This window comes from Carya illinoinensis, chromosome 9 (genome assembly GCF_018687715.1).
Source record: "Carya illinoinensis cultivar Pawnee chromosome 9, C.illinoinensisPawnee_v1, whole genome shotgun sequence".
NCBI lineage: Eukaryota > Viridiplantae > Streptophyta > Magnoliopsida > Fagales > Juglandaceae > Carya > Carya illinoinensis.
Genome location: NC_056760.1, coordinates 15,181,119 through 15,200,498, shown reverse-complemented (window position 1 = coordinate 15,200,498; position 19,380 = coordinate 15,181,119). Strand labels below are relative to the sequence as shown.

The 19,380-nt window shown below is 36.0% G+C and overlaps 1 protein-coding gene across 1 annotated transcript; it reads left to right on the top strand.

Annotated features, from left to right (window-relative positions):
- Positions 1-258: 258 nt before the first annotated feature.
- Positions 259-7,989, top strand: LOC122275357. The gene is made up of 4 exons (XM_043084369.1): positions 259-972; positions 1,624-1,761; positions 7,170-7,256; positions 7,625-7,989. The coding sequence occupies exons 1-4, from the start codon at positions 442-444 to the stop codon at positions 7,718-7,720; spliced, it is 852 nt and encodes a 283-aa protein (XP_042940303.1). The 5' UTR covers positions 259-441; the 3' UTR covers positions 7,721-7,989.
- Positions 7,990-19,380: the final 11,391 nt, after the last annotated feature.

Here is a 19,380-nt window from a genome sequence, read left to right as displayed (position 1 = left end):
TTCCAAATGCCAGTTTCACGTGGAACAAGAGGGAGAAAAATGTATTAGGCTAGAATTAAGCAGATAAAAAAGGTTTAATTTACTATGTTGTGCAACTTCTTGGAGAGTTGAAGATGGCCATGAATATGGCCAGACCAGTAATAATACATGAATCTTTTCCAATATTTGAGATGTGTCCAAGCCAAGTCCTTTCTCGAACATGTGTAACACGTTCATTCTCCTTGCTATTAGAATGCATGAAAATATGCCTTGCCAGTTAGATGATGAGACTTTGGTTTAAAGCACTTAACCGATACCTTACTTAAATGCCTAAAAGGCAGGTGTTGTGTCAGTGATGGCTATTCCATGCAAATTATGTCCACCAATAAGTCGCTGTAACCAGCTTATTGCTACAATATAATAGCCACTTAGGTTGTAATTCTTGAAAGCCGAAGCTGCAGCATGGAATCTGCACTTTGCCTCCGCCATGGCCACCTGCCCGGTCTAACCCTGCGCATCCCAAATTCCCCTGTTAATGGTGCCGCAAGGGTAATAACCATGCCTCACTTCAGCTTTATCCCATCATCCCTTTCACTTAGTAACACTAACCTATGCATCTACCGCCGGCTCGGGCATGCATTCGGTCCCATAGTTTGTGCCATGAATAGGAACCCAACACCTTGGAGGATTAATGATGAGAGTGACAGCAAAGTTGTGCGAGCTGGGACCGTGGGGGCGTCTCTTATGTTGGCTTGTGCTCTTGGTATCATCAGTTGCGGCTGTATGAAGAGCCCTAAAGCCATGGCAATTTACAACAATCAGAAGAAACCTGAAGTGGTCTGCGCTATACATGATATATACCCAGAGGGTGGTGAAGCCGCACTGAAATACTTTTCGGATATGATCAGGGTCTATTCAAGTCAAAAGAAGCCCGCCCATTTCAAGCTGAACCGTGATAAAAAGATTTCAAAGGAGGAGGCTGGTGTCCTAAAGGTTTACATCTCTGCTCCCTACAACTTGCATTCATGATCTACCCGGCTATCCAACTATAGTCTGTTTACCAGTTCTATACAAACTAAAATCTGATGCTAAAATACCATAGAAAATTGTTTTGATATAGATAAAATTGTTTTGACTTGATCTATATCCTAACCCTTCACAAGCTAAAAATACATTTCGTCATGTTGTCTTTATTATCGGCCCCAGTTAACTCAGTACTTGATTCTCTGGACATTAAGGCCAGGTTTGGATTTAGAGACGAGAGTTAGAGTAAAATATTATTAGAATATTTTTTAAATATTATTATTGTTTTGAGATTTGAAAAAGTTAAAATTATTTATTATATTTTGTATGAGAATTTAAAAAAATTATAATGATGAGATGAGATGAGATATTTTATGAATTAGACTAATTAAAAAAGCTAGTGGGTAAATAAGAATATTTGAATGAGACTGCTTAATTAACAGCTGGGTGCACCAAGTGCTCATTTTTGCTCACCATGCTTGACTCTCTCTCTCTGTCTCTCTCTCTATATATGTATAAGATTTCTAACTAAATTTGGATACCATTCGAGTTAGAACTGATTCTTATAACAGCATTTTCTCATAGTGTAACAACTCTTTTTCTTCACAACTACATATGTAGAATGAGGCAATGTGGATGGTGAAATCTGGAAAGGGTAATGACGCAGTGGGACTACTGCAAAAAATATTAAAGGAGTGCGATGGTACAGAGTCTAAATTTTTTGTGGAGATGGCATTGGTTGAAGTTCTCATCTGCCTGGTATGTTCTAATATAACTTATCCCCTCCTAGCATTCACATCATGAGAATTTCAGGACACAACTTGGAAACATACGTACAGACCCTAGCTAGTAGTACTACTATACTATTACTGATAATTGGTTGCGAATTTTTTATCACCATGTGTGATCGAGAATGACAAAAATTAGGATGGAGAATTGATAGTATTGCTTTTAACCAACATCCTACTGATAAGGCAAGTTTTAGGACTGACTTTACCTAGACAAAAGGAGGCTTTTCTCCCTTTGGCTGCCTCTTTCAATGAAAGTCAGCAGATGATAATTCCCGGCGACAGAAAAACAATCTGTCCGTTACCTTGCAAGAAAACTAGATCAAACCTTCGGTATTTAATTCTCTCATTTTTTTTTCTTTGTTTGTATATATCAACCATGCAGCATGGACTATGAATCATGTTGAGGTACCGTCCGGAACAATTCGGCAATAAAAGTAATATTATTTGAAGTCTTGATTCAGGTTTTAACATGTTAGAGTTGTTAAAATAAGAGTAGAACTTGAAAATAAACAAGTAATAATGGAGAGAAGTCTTGTTCTCATTAATTGTCTTTTGTGATACAAAGTTATTGCTATATATACATTACAAAAAGCTGAAAAGCAAAAGATCTAAAAACCAACTTTTTAATCTACTTTCTAATTACTTGTGATTGTGTGACTCAACTTGTGATTCAACTCAATAGGTGTAGAGATTGTTTTGGTACCAATTAAGCCTACATCTTCCAAGATTTCAAGAGTATACTTTCTTTGACAGATATTGATTCCAGAAAATGACCTTGCAACCTCTAGGCCTAGGAAGTATTTGAGAGGTCCAAGGTCTTTAAGCTTGAACTGGCTGTGAAGGTAAGCTTTGAGTGAATTAATTTCTTCTTGAGAATTACTTCCCACTATGATATCATCCACATATACTAGGAGTGCTGTAAACCCCTTTTGACTAACCTTAGTGAATAAGGAATAGTCAGATTTAGATTGCTGAAATCCAATAGAGGTGAGTGAGTTAGAAAACTTTGAGAACCATTGTCTTGATGCTTGTTTAAGTCCATAGAGTGACTTAATCAGTTTGCATACTAATTTCTCCCCCTCAATTTGCTCTCTGTGAATGTGATAGCCTGGAGGCAGCTCCATATAAATTTCCTCATTGAGATCCCCATGTAAGAATGCATTATGAACATCCATTGAGATAAGAACCAGTTATGAATGGATGCTAAGGCAAGGAAGACACGAACTGTGGTGAGTTTAGCCACTGGACTGAATGTTTCTTGAAAATCAAAACCTTCTCTTTGAGTGTACCCCTTGGCTACAAGTCTAGCTTTGTTCTTTCAAATGAACCATCTGATTTTAGCTTTACTTTGTAGACATATTTGCAACCAATGGCAGTTTTGTTGGGGGGAAGACAAGTGACAGTCCAAGTGTTGTTTTCTTCCAAGCATTGAGTTCAGTTTGCATAGCATCTTGCCAATGTTTAAATTCCACAGCTTCACTATAAGAGTGAGGTTCAGAGAGGAGGGAGAGGAAAACAGAGAATGATTGATGAGATGGAGAGAGCTGTTTGTAGGTAAGGTGATGGCTGAGGGGATAAAGTGTGGAGGGTGGAGATGAGGTATTGAGAGGTAGAGATTCTGCTAACTGGCAGTGATATTGTTGGAGATAGGTAGGTAGATGCCTATCTCTGGTGGATCTTCGAGGAGGTGGATTAGAAACTGAGGTGGTAGGTATCTCATCAAGAGGAGGTGAAGGAAGAGGTGGATCAAAAGAGGCAGCAGTCAGAGATGTCTCAAGAGGAGGTGGTTCAGATTGGGGAGTAGAATTGGAGGTTGAAGGTAGTTCATCAGAGTGCAGCTCATCAAGGGAGGATGGGAAGTGGTTATCTGGTGGTGGAGGAGGTAGAACCAGATTTTGAGGGAAGGAGGAGTGAATATCTAAAGAGGAATGAGAGGATGGAGTGGAGTGGAAAGGAAAGACAGATTCATGGAAGATTACATTCCTAGAAACAAAGGTGGAATGAGTCTTTATATCATAGAGTTTGTATCCTTTGATGATGGCTGGATATCCCAGAAAAATGCATGGTCTGGCTCGAGGCCCAAACTTGGTTCTATGGTGCTTAGGAGTGCTAGCATAACTTAAACATCTAAAGACTCGAAGATGAGAATAGGAGGGTGGTGAAGAAAACAACCTTTCATAGGGAGATTTGTTAGAAAGGAGGGGTGTAGGAATCCTGTTTATGATGTATGCTGCAGTTAAGATGGCATCTCCCCAAAAGGAAGTAGGTAATCCAGCTTGAAAAAGGAGTGATCTAGCAACATTCAAGAGGTGTTGGTGTTTTCTTTCAACAACACCATTCTGTTGAGGAGTATACACAAAAGATTTTTGGTGAATGATGCCATGATCTTTATAAAAATCAGCCATGTCAAATTCAAGACCATTGTCAGTTCTGATTTTCTTAACTTTGCTATTGAATTGAGTGTGTATGAGCTGAAAGAATGATTGCAAGATGGGTCTTGTGTCTGATTTCAATTTCATTAAAAAAACCCAAGTAATTCTTGAATAGTCATCCACAATGGTTAAGAAGTAATGAAACCCTTGAATTGATGCTTTAGAATATGGGCCCCATATATCACAATGAATTAGATCAAAAGGAAATGAACTAGTGGACACACTTGAAGAAAAAGGAACATGTTTCTGTTTAGCCAAGGGACAGATTTTACAATGAGGCAAGTCCTTGGACTTTACATTGGGAACAAGAGAGTGAATTAAATTCATTCTTTGTGAAGATAAATGTCCTAGTCTAAAATGCCATAAGTCAAAATCTTGTTGAATGGTTGCTTGGTTGAGTCGAGCTTGATTGGAAGGATTCAAAGGAGAGTTGATGCTGTTGTCATGAGAAGGAGGCAGCAGATAATATAGGCCAGCATGGATTTTAGCAAGTCCAATCGTCATCCATGAAGAGAGGACCTAAATGAAGCAAAGATCTCTTAAGAAAAAAAGACAAGTATTTGGTTTTTGAGTAAGCTTGCTAACTGAGATGAGGTTGAAAGTGAATGAAGGCACATATAAGACATCAGTTAGTGATAGTGATCTTGATAGCTTAACAGTGCCTATGTGTGTGACTCGAGCCTTTGTGGGAGTTGCACAAGGGCTTGTATGCAAGAAGGGGGGCTGTCAAAGAAGGATGTATAGCACACCATGTGATCAGTGGCTCCTGTGTCCATGATCCATGGTGTGTTATAAGTATCAGAGTGTTTCACAGCATTAAGATGAGAGTGATCAGTAGGTATAGAAAGAGAGGAAAGGCAGTGATGATTACCTGCTAAGTTTGAGTAAGGTGTGGTTGAGGAGCTAGTTTTAGGAGTGTCTAGCTTGGCAGGAGAAGGTGTAGGCAAAATTGGCCTGGTTTGTTCCAAGTTCATCTGAGGAAATTGAGCATTGACAAGAGCTAAGAGGTGCTGTGCTTGTGCTTGAGAGATGTTCAGTTGAGAGGCACTTTGGGCAGGCATTTCCTTAAGTGAAGTGGTAATTTGTCCAGCAACTTGGTTTGCAGAATATGGAGTAGTAGAGGCATTCCTGAACTTGGTTTTGGTAAACTTAAAATTTGGTGGGAAGCCTACTAACCTATATCACTTATCCTTTGTATGTCCTACCTTGCCACAATGATGGCAAACAATGTCTGATTTTTCCTTTTTCTTTGGAAAGCTTTGGTAGGCAAGAAGGGCAGAGGGTTCTGATATGGGTAAGGCTATGTTCCTTGCTTGTTTTTGTCTCTCCTCTTGCAAAATCAATGAGAAGGTTTTATCCAATGAGGGCAAAGGACTTAGCAAAATGATCTGTCCTCTCACAGAATCATAACTATCATTTAACCCCATTAAAAACTTAAAGACATAATCTCCTTGTTGAACTTTACCAACATTTTTCAAGGCATCACAGGTACACTTTCCACAAGAACAGCAGTGAAGGGGTCTATAACTATGCAACTTTTCCCAAATAGCATTAAGCTGTGTGAAGTAATCACTTACCGATAGATGTCCTTGAACAATGCCACTCAGCTTGTGTTGAAGATGATAAATTCGAGCTTCATCAAGTTGAGCAAATCTTTCTTTAAGTTTGTCCCAAACTTGCTTAGTTGAGGTCATGAAAAAAACATTAGAAGCAATGTCCTTTGAAACAGAATTTAGGATCCATGCAAGGAGGATGTTGTTGCATTTTAGCCATGAAATGTAGGAAGGATCTGACAAATCAGGAGTGGTAATGGTCCCATCTAGGAAACCAGATTTGTTTTTGATGGAAATGGAAAGCAGAAAAGATCTGCTCCAAGAAATATAATTTGAACCAGTTAATGGTGGTGAGACAATCACAGTGTTGCATTGTCACTGTGATGTAGGAAGGAATGACTATTTGGATCTTCAAGGGAAGAAGGAGAAGAAGAAGATGAAGATGTCATGATTTTCGAGATGGGGTCTGCTCAAAAACTAAGAGAAGACCCGCTCTGATACCATGTTAAAATAAGAGCAGAACTTGAAAATAAACAAGTAATAATGGAGAGAAGTCTTGTTCTCATTAATTGTCTTTTGTGATACAAAGTTACTGCTATGTATACATTACAAAAAACTGAAAAGCAAAAGATCTAAAAACCAACTTTTTAATCTACTTTCTAATTACAAGTAATGGACTGCAACTTTATGGACAGCATGGCTTTACATATCTAGTCCCTGACATGTAACCATGCACTTCATGAGTGATCACTAGCTTTTCTTTGTCAGTGCTTTCTTATTTCTGTAGGTGCTTTCTGCTTCTCTTTTCTGCAGTGTGTTTTCTCTACTGCATGTACTTCTTGGTCATTGCAAAGTATTTCATTTATGCCTTTGCTGCTGCCGCATGTATTGCTTTGTGTGTTGCAGCTGTGATGTTCAATGTTTCCATGTCTTTCTTGCTTGCAATGCTTTTCTTTATGCTTTGTTTCTTGAGAAGAGTTGCATAGAAATTAATCCAAATCTACAAATTGACATGAATTCCATTAATGATATATTAGATCTACTTTACAATAAAAGTAGGTTTATAATCTAATATATCATATTAAACTACGTTAGTTTGTGGGTACACTTTTGTGAAATATTTTTGTAGTTAAAGTATTTCTATTATTTATTAGAGAAAACGTATTGAACTGTAAAGATAAGAAAAGAAAAAATGTTGGTTTAATCCTAGCAGGTCCGAGATCAAAGGACAATGATCAATTAAAGAAAAAATGAAAATTAAAACAATCCATTGCATGAGGTAATCGTGAGGGAAAAACACGGTAAAAAAGGCAGATCATTGGAAACCATGCAGGGTACGTATTCTTCGTGATATTTTTACATATAATTAATCTCATGAGTTACTTGTACAGGGAAGATGTGAAGAAGCCTTACAATACGACTGTATCAGCTGTCAAAGTACGAGTGGAATTGCAGATTTTCGAGTTCCTCTTTTCTCGGTATGTGAATATCATTTGATATCTTCAAGTGTAGTAACTAATAAAGTACTTAATAAAAGAAAAATGAAAATCAAGTAGAAAAAATTAAGAGAAGTCATGATGCAAAGTACTGTACCTCTTAGAAATCAAATTAACTTGCCGGCCGAGGTTGCCTCATTTGACCATCTTAGATCATTTGAGCAATTAACTAAAAGCTTAATGGCAGATTAAAATGCTCAAGTTTTCTCTGCAAGCCTGGAATTATATAATGACTCGTACGTGCGTATATTCTTCTGGAAAAACGAATTAAATTCACAAATATATACGGTTCTTACATTTATATATATATATATATATGATGGATGTAATTACACATGCATGCATGACAGGCTCTCATAAATAAGATGTTGGGTAACGAGGAAGCCGCGAAGAAATGCTGGGAAGGATTCACAGTAGCCTTGGGAAGCGAGGGACCGCAATCATGATCGACCCCAATAAAGCTCTCACGAGCCCTGCCTTCCCAATTTACTCACCACATTTTCCATTAGGACTACTGCAAACTACATACAAAATTAATAATTTGGAGCACGCAAGTTGATCGTGTATCGTGTATTTTGAAAAACATTTCGGATTGTTCATTCCTTCCATTTTTAATTTATTTGAATTATATATGCCTGCCTTTGTAATTTTCCTAAATTTGTAGACGTCCATGACCATATATAAAGCATAAAGGAAGCTAGCATATATAGCTGAACTCTATGCCTCTTTCTTTACTAATTTTTACCCCCCTCAGAAAATATATTAGGTTTTCAAGAGAGACATAGCGTTTACTTTATAGTTAGGTCTCGTTTGGTTATGTGACGTCTCGATTCTCACGTTTGGAAATATGAAAATCGTGATATCGAAATAATGACAACAGGGGTTACACATTTCAATGATAAGTGCCAAATGTGTGTACATGTAGAAAGTGTATAACAAAAAAAAAAAATGCAGCGGATAAATTAAATAAGTCGACTAAGTACCAGAATTTTAAATATAGATTTACTTAAATAAAAGCGTTTCAAAAGATATTACAGTTATCTAGTGAAATATAATAAAATCAAAATACAAGATCCAAAAGCGGGAAACCAATCCTAATGCACGAGAAAGCGACCCAGATCACTCCTCCATTGGAGCTGCAGTCTCAGGCTCTACATCATCATCTCCATCAAAATCTACGATTCCATAAAATGGAACCGCAGAGTGATGAATACCATGTGAGATACAGTAAGTAATCAACCAAACAACCCACGAGATAAAAATACATTTAAACAACCAATATGAATACATGCACATGCCGAAATATGCATGAGCTTGAAATCATAATTTTTCCAACGTACGCCAAAATCTCATCTGGCCCAAAACAAGTCCATTAAATAAACAATTTTCATTTTTCCAGAAAATGCTCCGAGTATAAAACTACAATTTTTTCAGAAAATGGTTCACATATCAATTTATCAAAACCGCTATTTTTTCAGAAAATGACTCATTATCCAAATTATCTCGTATGCATCATGATCTCTCCTAGGGACCTTATACACACCCTGTTTCCCTTAGTCACACCACGGGTAATGACCGTGCGTGTGACTTTGTAACGAGCGATGCCCAATTTTAAGCCCAGCGCGTTCGTAGCTAAGCATCCTTTAGCCTTCGCTAGCAAAGGGGTCACGGAGTTGGCACGAGAGAGTTACCATCCCGTCCAATTCCGTTGTCGTCCAGCTACAACTCAAGGGGACGTCACTTAGTATATTACGCTCCCGAGTAAGTAGATGAGTTCCACCAAGATAATGCCTCATTTTGGCTTGGGGTCGTGACACGCACGCACCCAAAAATCAATTTACACATAAAAACCTAGTTTTTATTTCTAACACATGAACATGCATAAACATAATGATAAATGCTAAGACATTGAACACTACAAATAAAATATCCCACCACAATCCAATTTCACAAACAACTCTATCTTCCAATCCAACCGACCCTCAAACTCCTTGGAGTCAACGTCTGGTACAACCAACCAAATCACAAAAGATTTATTAGGGTAAAAATGTATTTAAATCTTGTAAATTTCTTCAAAAAATTACTTACAATGATGAAAGGCAATTCTGGAAGATCAAATGTCACACCAAAAGTGGTAGAGCAATGGCGGACAGTGTTTTCCAAGAAATAGTCATGGGTTTCAAATTGAGAATTTCAAAAGGGAGTTACGGGAGGCTTGGATTGGCCATGGAGGGGCTTATGGAGGTCGGTGGAGTTGATGGTGGTGGCTGGTGGCCGTGGGTGGCGGTGTACGGAGGAGATCGACCAACTTTGAGGAAAAGAGGCTGTGGTAGAGTGAGGGAACGTGGAGGCACCGATGGGGGTGGGAAGGCAAGGGGAGACTCGCCGGGGAAAGGGAAAGCTAATGGTGGTAGTGCAGTGGCCAAGTGGTGGCGGATGACGACAGAAAGTGGAAAAAACCGTGGGGTTTTGTGGGCTTCGTGGGAGCGAATGATGGTAAGTTAGGGGCTGAGCTTAGTGAAGGAGGATGGTCGGCAAGAGATGAAGTTGCTATGGTGGTGTTGGCACCAAAGGGCGGCACACAGTGGAGTAGAAAAATGTACAACCCATTCGGGCTACACACGGCCAGCAGAGAGAGAGAGAGAGAGTGTGTGTGTGTGGGGAAGGAAAGCTGGGGTGGGGTAGGTCGTCGGTGGGTGGGAGAGGTCGTGGGTTGGGTGGTGTCGGCCAGTGGTGGTGCACGACAGGGCTGGGTTGGGTGGAAAGGATGCATGGCGTGAGGGAAGGGAGGGGTCTGCATGCGGGAAGAGATGCGGGGGGGGGGGGGGAGAAAAGAAAGTAAAAGGAAAGGGAAAAAGAAAAAAAAAAGGAAAAGGAAAAAGAAAAAGAAAGGAAAAAGAAATGAGATTCAACCCTTTCAACTTGGGGTCCCAAAATTGATCTAACGATAATAATTTTAAAATGGCAAGTTTAGTAAAATAATTTAAACGTAGTGACTAAATAAAATAAAATAGTAAGATCCAACAATAAACCAATTTAAAATAAAGAGCATAATAAATAATGAACAATATTTAATAGCAAGAAAATACTCTAAATTAAATTTCACAGTTAGAAGTCGTAAAATAATACCACATAAATTATTTAAAATTTAAAACAAGAAGCCTATAATCTTAATAAATGAAATAATTATTTAATTAAAAATACACTTAAATATAGGGTATCACATCCCCCTCTTAAATAAAATGTTGTCTTCGAAATTGGTAAGGTCAAACATTAACACCAAGGCAAGATATAAGATACAACCTAGAACAGCACACCCTTGAGAAAAACATACCATCATTAATGCCCAAACCACTATGGATACTGCTCTCTCATGTCTATTCCTATAGGTGATTCCATCATATACGCACAAGTCTCCCAGTGGCACACCACATCTAGTACTCTTAGGACAGCCATGTAATCCAAAATCTCAATTTCCACAATAACCTTAATACAACACCCAATAAACTCCAATGATTATTATCTTCATGTGATAAACTGTGCTAACCTCAATCGACTCCTATGCTATAACTTCTAAACCTTCATTGTAAACTACACTTTGGTAACTCATTAGGCGCTTCTCAAGTTAACCATCAATAAGCATAATTTGCACGACCAAATGATTAATCTCCAACTATAAGTATCGTCTCAAAATTTCAAGTTACTACTAATTCTTCAAGATCGGTACGAAGTTTGAACCTCCAACTATATCACAAAATATCACGCTTTTGTGCGCACTTTGATAACTCGCCAAAATGCATAAAATTATGTCTTAAAAAAAAAAAACATCATCCATTACAAGCTAGCTCAACCTACTAACAAGAAAACCTTTACCACATTTGGTAGAAAATACTCTGTCTCCCAAAAGCATGATTTATCACCCTATTCCTCGATTGGCTCTTGTTGTCTCAATCAAAATGAATATTCCACAGAATACCTCCACGATCTTAGACAGGAAACCAATACCAAATCAACCTCAACATCCCAGATTGACAATAAGTAAAATCATCTCAAAATACATACATCCCATCTAAGATAAAGAATTTACCTAAAAGACTCAAATCCATCCCGGCCAACAATAAAAGCACCTATAAACTTCTTCCCGACAACCTATACTTAAAAGCTTATCACCTAGATTCTGAATACCATCTAATTTGGAGGTGACTAAACTCAATATGAACCACCATCGAATTCACCAAAATATTACTAAAATCTTCTTGGTAACTCACCCACCTGCTTCTACTCTCATAAGTCCTAGTATTAGCACGACTAGTTCCTCAATATCTCATAATGATTAAACCTCAAAGTAGGCCATGCTATTCAGATCTCTAATCCACCAAAAACTATTGCACAACACTCTTGGATCCTAATGATTTATTACCTTATAGATCCGGTTATGTTATCCACCATTCCTAAGCTTCAACATCCAAGCCTTTATCGCACACCACACATTGGTGACCCAACAATTTCTCTTCAAGTTAATTAACAATGTCCATAATTCTCCCAATTGGACATCCAATCTCCAAAGGAAATGATAGCTTCAAAAATTTAAATTCCTATGTGACCTCAAGTCATAACTAATTCTTGAAGATAATCACAATAATTACTGCCAGCCATCATTTCATTGGGTGACACGCTTCGACTAAACACTTCGATCGACTCGTCGAAAACCCAAAGCTAAGGTCTCTTGAATCTAATGCTATCACATTAAATCCACCTCAACACCTACCAAAACCACTTCTTCTAAGCCAAAAAATGAAACTAGGACCTATACTCTCTGAAATCCATACGCACTCACGACTACTACGCGTCGATCTCATGCATCCTTAGCCAAAACCAATATTACTCCAAATGTACAAGTGATCCATCTCTACCATTGTCATCACGTAGACCTATATCCTCAAAATCAACAAGAATCATCTCCTAAATCTGCACCATCTATTCTCCTTAAACTTGATATGGATCAATACTCAAACATGCCACTATAACCTCCAGCTAATAACAATTATTTTCCAAACTAGATCGACATCTTCAATCCTCAGAAAAATACATAAATTAGATCATTACCTTCAATTATCAAAGAAAAAATCTCCTGAAAAATTTCCATATCAATAGCTTAACTCTAATCATCTCATTTTAATGGTTACAATCTAATCAACCTTCAGAACAGATCAAGCTAGCATACCAAGTCTACAGAACTAAAAACCCAAATCTTATTACAAATCAGTCTTTCAAGCCTGCAATTCTAAAACTTTGAACCAATTAAGAATCATTTTCCAAAATCCTCAAGATCGGTGAACTTAGATATAAAAACAATCACCTTGCAAAGCTTGTAGATTCTAAAGCCCCAAATTTTATCAAATTACTCATCAGAATCGTCAAAATCTAAAACTTCTAATTTAATTAATCCCTCAAATGCTTGTTGAACCTACCACCTTAATTCCCATAAACTTGATTCATAAAATCTATAGGGCCTCAAACCTTAAATGAAATTCTCATAAATCTATCCTTAGAATTTGTTGAACTTACACCCTCCCATTTTATAAACTCATTCCATAAACTCTACGGAATCTAAAACCTCAAGTATTCTAAATAATTTAAAGCTATTCCCCTCCTCAGTTGTGACTTTAGTTCCTACTCCAAAGAGATCACCTAAACTATGGCATTCCCTTCAAGTCTCGATATTTTAATAGAAAACCACATCACTAAGAGTTCAGGCCTACTACACTAAATGTTCAAGCCTAACAATGGTATTCTCAATAGTACTATCTTCTTGCCATAGCATAACCCTTAACCCCACTTTTTAACTCCAGACAAAACAAAACAAAGTAAAATAAAATAAATCCCATAAATAAAATAACATAATTTCAAATTAAATAAAATAAATTCAAATTACACCTTTAAAATATTTTAGTACTGCACCTACGAGATATGTGATTTTACCCAGAGTCGAACCGCTCTAATACTACCTGTGATGCCCCGACTCTCACGTACAGAAACATGAGAATCATGATGTAGGGATGATGACAACACGGGTCACACATCCCAACAATAAGTGCCAAGTGTGTTTACATATAGAAAGTGTATAACAAAAAAAAAAAAAAGCAGCAGATAAATTAAATAAGTCAACTAAGTACCAGGATTTCAAATACATATTTACTTAAATAAAAGCGTTTCAAAATATATTACAGGTATCCGGTAAAATATAATAAAACCAAAATACAAGATCCAAAAGCGGGAAACCAATCACAATGCACGCGAAAGCAACCTTAGGTCACTCCTCTAGTGGAGCCGAAGCCTTCGGCTCTGCATCATCATCTACATCAAAATCTACGATTCCGTAAAACAGAACCGTAGGGTATTGAATACCACATGAGATACGAATCTCAGTAAAAATCAACCAAACAACCTACGAGATAAAAATATATTTAAACAACCAATATGAATGCATGCACATGCCGTAATATAAATGAGTTTGAAACAATCATTTTTCCAAAATGATTATTTTCCAAAGCATGCCAAAATCCCATTTGGCCCAAAACAAGTCTATTAAATGAACAACTACAATTTTCTCAGAAAAATGCCTGAGTATAAAACTGATATTTTTCCAGAAAATAGTCCACATATCCATTTATCAAAACTGCTATTTTTTCAAAAAATAGCCCATTATCCAAATTATCATATATGCACCATGATCTCCCTTAGGGACTATCCGCACACCCTGACTCCCTTAGTCACACCATGGGTAACGACTGTACGCATAACTTCATAACTAGCGATGCCCAGTTCCACGCCCGGTGCGTTCATAGCCGAGCATCCTCTAATTCATTTGTTCATTATAATGAGCTCTATTTATAGATACAATTTGGAGGTACATTGCATAAGCAATGACCTCATAACATGGTCAACAATGGTTGGCACTGTTTTGGTTGAATGTGGATTATAGCTACCCACTTTGGTGGGTTCTCCAAGCTTCTTAAGTTTACATTTCAACATCCCCCCTTAAACTTAACTCTCCAAATTTCTTCATCCCATTCACGACCTTTAGTCTTGTAAACACGTCATGATTTAGAGGCTTTGAGAATATGTAAGCAATTTGATCACATTTCCTGCAAGAGATTAGTTCTACTTCTTTATTCTTCACATGCTCTTTGATAAAATGATACTTTGTATCAATGTACTTGCTTTGTTCATGAAATACTAGATTCTTGGCTAGTGCAATTGTTGAACGATTATAGATGTAGATTTTTGTGGGATCTTATTGTGGAAATCCTAAATATTTTAACACATTTCTTATCCGTATGCCATGATATATAACTGGGTTGGTAGCAACATTCTCAGCCTCACACGATGATAGTGTCACAATAGCTTATTTCTTTGAAGACCATGTAAAGGTTGTATCTCCCAAGAAAAATGTAAATCTAGTCATGCTCTTTCTTTCCTCCAGATCTCTTCCATAATCGCTATCTAAATTAGCCTATGAGTCTAGAATCTTCATTTGATGTATAAAACAGACCATCATTGATAGTACCCTTGATATAACAGAGTGTCTTTTTTACTGCATTTAAATGAGACTCGTTAGGAGTCTCTATGTACCTACTGATTAGTCCAACTCTATAGAGTATATATGGCCTGATGTACATAAGAGCACTCTCAATGGATTGTCCAAAGCTAAAGGACAATTTTAGCTAATGTGAAGAGGAATTTGGCTTTTGGCTATTCCATTCACATAAGTCATCACAATGGAATAGCTATTTTTTCATTATATAACAATAAAATAATATAACAATAATTTGACTTTGGCTATTCACATCAAATTTTCATATTGAATTATCCATTTTTTCCTTATATAGTAATGATCAGTAATTAATAATTAAAAAAATATTTAATTTTTTGTAATTATTAATATATTTTATCATAGTTTACCAATCTACCTATTACATGTTAATTAATAATCATATTCTAATTAAATTATGGGTTAAAAAATTAATTAGTAATCATATTCTAATTAAATTAAATATTCTAATTAATAATTAAAAAAATCTACTTATTCCCCATCCAACTATAGCAATTCTTTTTTACGTTGTTTCTTTTTATTTATTTAATATTTTGATTTCTTCTACCGGTAGCATTGCTTTCTCTCACTTCTTTCCTTTGCTTGTATTTAATTCTTTAATGTGAACTGAGTTTTATGTAAATTCCTGTAAGTGGTTCAAAATAATAAAGGGGCAGTTGGGAGAAGGAAGAAAGAGAAAAAATAATAATAAAATACACATTTGGTCTCTCTACAGTAACTTTCAAGTTTGGAAAATCTTTCGGAAGTCACTATATTTGGACTTTAGCTAATCCAATGTGATGTTATTTTGGGGTCTATTAGCTAAATATGGGATGGATTTAACATTTAGTTAATCCATTGAGGATGCTCTAAGATATCTTAAACTTCCAACCAGACTTTTGAAATAGGTTGGATCAACATCTCATTTTTCATTCTTCCCCAACTTGAGTCCTGTTTCAATAGGACTTGCAACTGGATTGTAGTTCTCCATGCTAAACCTTTTGAGAATCTCTTTAGCATAGTTGCTTTGGGAGATAAATATGCCTTTGTTGCTTTGCACGACTTCAATGCCAAGGAAGTGAGCCATAAGCGCTATATCTGTCTTCTCAAATTCTTGGAACATATTTTGTTTAAAGGATTCAAACATACCTAGATTATTTCCAATGAAGATCAGGTCCTCAACATACAAACATGCATACAAGAAGCTTCCATCAGCTTCCTTCTTCAGGTTATATAGTGCATGCTCCTATGGACACTTTTTAAGTCCATTCTCCTTGAAATAATTGTCAATCCTCATATTCCATGCACGAAGAGCTTACTTCAGTCCGTATAGAACCTTCTTTAGTTTATAAACCATATCTTCTCAACCTTTCTTTACGTATCCAAGTGGCTGCTAGACATAGATTTCTTCTTCAAGAAATCCATTCAAAAATGCTGATTTCACATCTAATTGGTAGATTTTCCATTTCTTTTGTGCAGCCATCGAAATACATCAACCTAATGGTCTCCATTTTGGCTACTGGGGCAAACACCTCCCCATAGTCAATTCCTTCATACTCCTTGTATCCTTTTACTATAAGCTTGGCCTTGTATCTTTGAATTTCTCCTTAAGCATTTTTCTTGGTCATGTAGGCCCATTTCACTCCTATGGCTTTTCAGCCCTTTAGAAGATTGGTCAGCTCTCATGTTTTGTTCTTCTCAATGGATTTGATTTCTTTATCAATCGCACCTCACCATTTATCTTCCTTGTTAGCCTCCACAAAACTAACTGGATCACTGCTCATCAACAGACAAAATAGATTGACATCATCATCCATTGGTTTTGTATTTTCATACAGATTGTGTTGCCCAGATGACTAATACAAGAGAGGGGTGAATTGAGTTGTATTTAAAAAAATAACAATTATAAATCAAATATACAATATAAAATATAAACAAAATACGAAACAGTAATAAATATAAAGAGTAAGGGTAAGAGAGAATCAAACTCAGTATGTTAACGAGGTTCGACCCCACTGTCTACGTCCTCGCCTCAAGCTACTCCTTGAGGATCCCAAATTCACTATTCAACCTCCTTCATGTGGAGATAGAAACCTATTACACCTTTGAATAATACAGCTATAAAGGATCCGTGTAGAACATCTTCTACACTTGCAATCACCTTATACGTGGTGATTCAACTATTCGCTGTGTAGAACACTTTCTACACGCACAAGGGTTATACACACCCTTTTACTGATACAAGAGCTGATAGTTGGGTAGGTTATCAGAAAACACTCTTCAATGAGGGAAATAAGAACAATACATCGCAAACTATATATCTCTCAAAATGAATAAGGATTAAGACTCAATACTTAGAGAAGAGAGAATGAAGGCTTTGAATGAATGTTGTATACTCTTGGTGTTGTAAATTTGAAACTCTCAAATGATCTATTTATAAGCATATGAGACTTCATATTCAAATTTAAAAAGATTCACATGTCAAAGACAACATCATTAGCTTTTTCAAAAAAATCAAATAAAATGTTCTTCTTTTTCAATTGTCAAAGACAACATCATTCATTTTTCAAATACTTCAAACCTAATATTTTACTTTTGGCATATGACAAAATGAGCACACTTTACTTTTCAAAAAATTCAAACCTAATCTTTTTACTTTTTGTATATGACAAAAGGAGCACACTTTACTTTTCAAAATTTTCAAACAAAAACATCTACCTTTTACATAAGTCAAAAAAAGTATCAATCACTTTTGAAAATATTCAAATAAAACATGCACATGTGAAAGATGACAATCAATTATCTTTAATATTTTCAAAGTTCAAACCTTTAATCAAGGCATGCACATGTAAAAGATGACAATCAATCATTTTTCAAAACTTTTAAATTTAATTTTTAAAATATTCATACACATGTAGAAAATGCATTTGAATGCTTTATGATAAAATATTAATTTTGAGCCTTAATCATAATTTCAAATTTTTAAGAGATTTACAACATTACTCTACTTTAATGTGAACTTGTTCCCTTCTTGCTCATACTTGTTTCATTGATGTGCTTGACTCCATTGTGTAGACAACTTAAGTTTGGAACTTCTTTATTCTTTGAATTCACTTGTTATCATCAAAATCCATATGTAGATATATAATTACACAAAATTTGAAACCTTGGGTTCAACAATCTCCCCATTTTTAATGATGACAAATACTTGATAGAATCTGAAACCTATATTAATACTTAAACTCCCCCTGAGAATGTGCGTTAGTTTTTCAAGCAAAAGTATGAATATAATTCTTAGCATATATAACAAGTTTAGCAATTCAAATAATGTTAATGTATAGTCTAACACTTCTCCCCCTTTTGGTATCATTAAAAAGGATTCGCAATAAGTAAATAGACTGAAGAAAATAGTGCGTTAGTAGAAACTGTAGATAGTTAAAAAAATGATCCGTCCGTGACCTGATAAGTGTGGCTGGAGATTTGAAAAAATCGCCTGATATTGTTGACAAACGAGATTGAAGACTCCGAGTTTCTAAAAAAATGTCATTTTCACCAATTAGTAAAAAAAATCACATTTCTCCTTGACTTGGATGATAGCTTGTCTTGTTCTTTATGCTATATTTATAAAATCAGTCTTAAAGTTCATCCAATCCGCATCAAATTTTCTTCTCATCTCTATAACTCATCTGCATTCCTTCAACATTCTCGTTTTAAGCTTTCAATTCTTTTCTTAATGGCTCATTCTTCTAACATTCCTCTGAATTCATCCATGAGGTATTCTACACCTCAACTTCCTGTCCTTTTTACAGCTACCATTGGTGCCATATTTCAGCATGAAAATAATAATTTTGCTAATAAGTCAGATTTTGATGCTATCTATGACTTGGTGAGTCTTGGGACTTACTACTCTTCCTCTATTATTGCTTTTTCTCAGCGGCTACAAGTCAGAAATCATGAAGTTGAAAATCTTAAAAAACAAATTATTGTACTTCAACGAATTGTTCAAGAGTCTCATACAAGGGAAGGAATCATTCGGCATAAAAATAAACAGTTGAAATCTTTATTAGATTCTTCATTCCACTTGCCGGTTCCCATGGATAAGAATGACATGATATTGTATGAAGAGAATGAGCGTCTCAAACATGAGGTTAAGAATCTCAAGTTTATGTAAAAGTATTTAAAAAATTCCTCTCTATTTTTATTGAATCTGGTCTATCTTTTAAGAGATATTCATATCATGCATCATACATATTTCTCTTCTGATCATACATAATCTATCTTCTGGTAAAGGTTTTATGAAAATATCTGCTAACTGATCGTGTGTGTTTGTGAACGCTAGTACTATATCGCCTTTCTGCACATGATTTCAAAGAAAATGATATCTTATTTCAATATACTTAGTTGTAGAATGTTGTATTAGGTTCTTTGAAAGATTTATAGTACTTGTATTATCACATTTGATTGGAATGTGATTATACATGAGTTTAAAATTTTCAAGTTGTTGCTTCATGT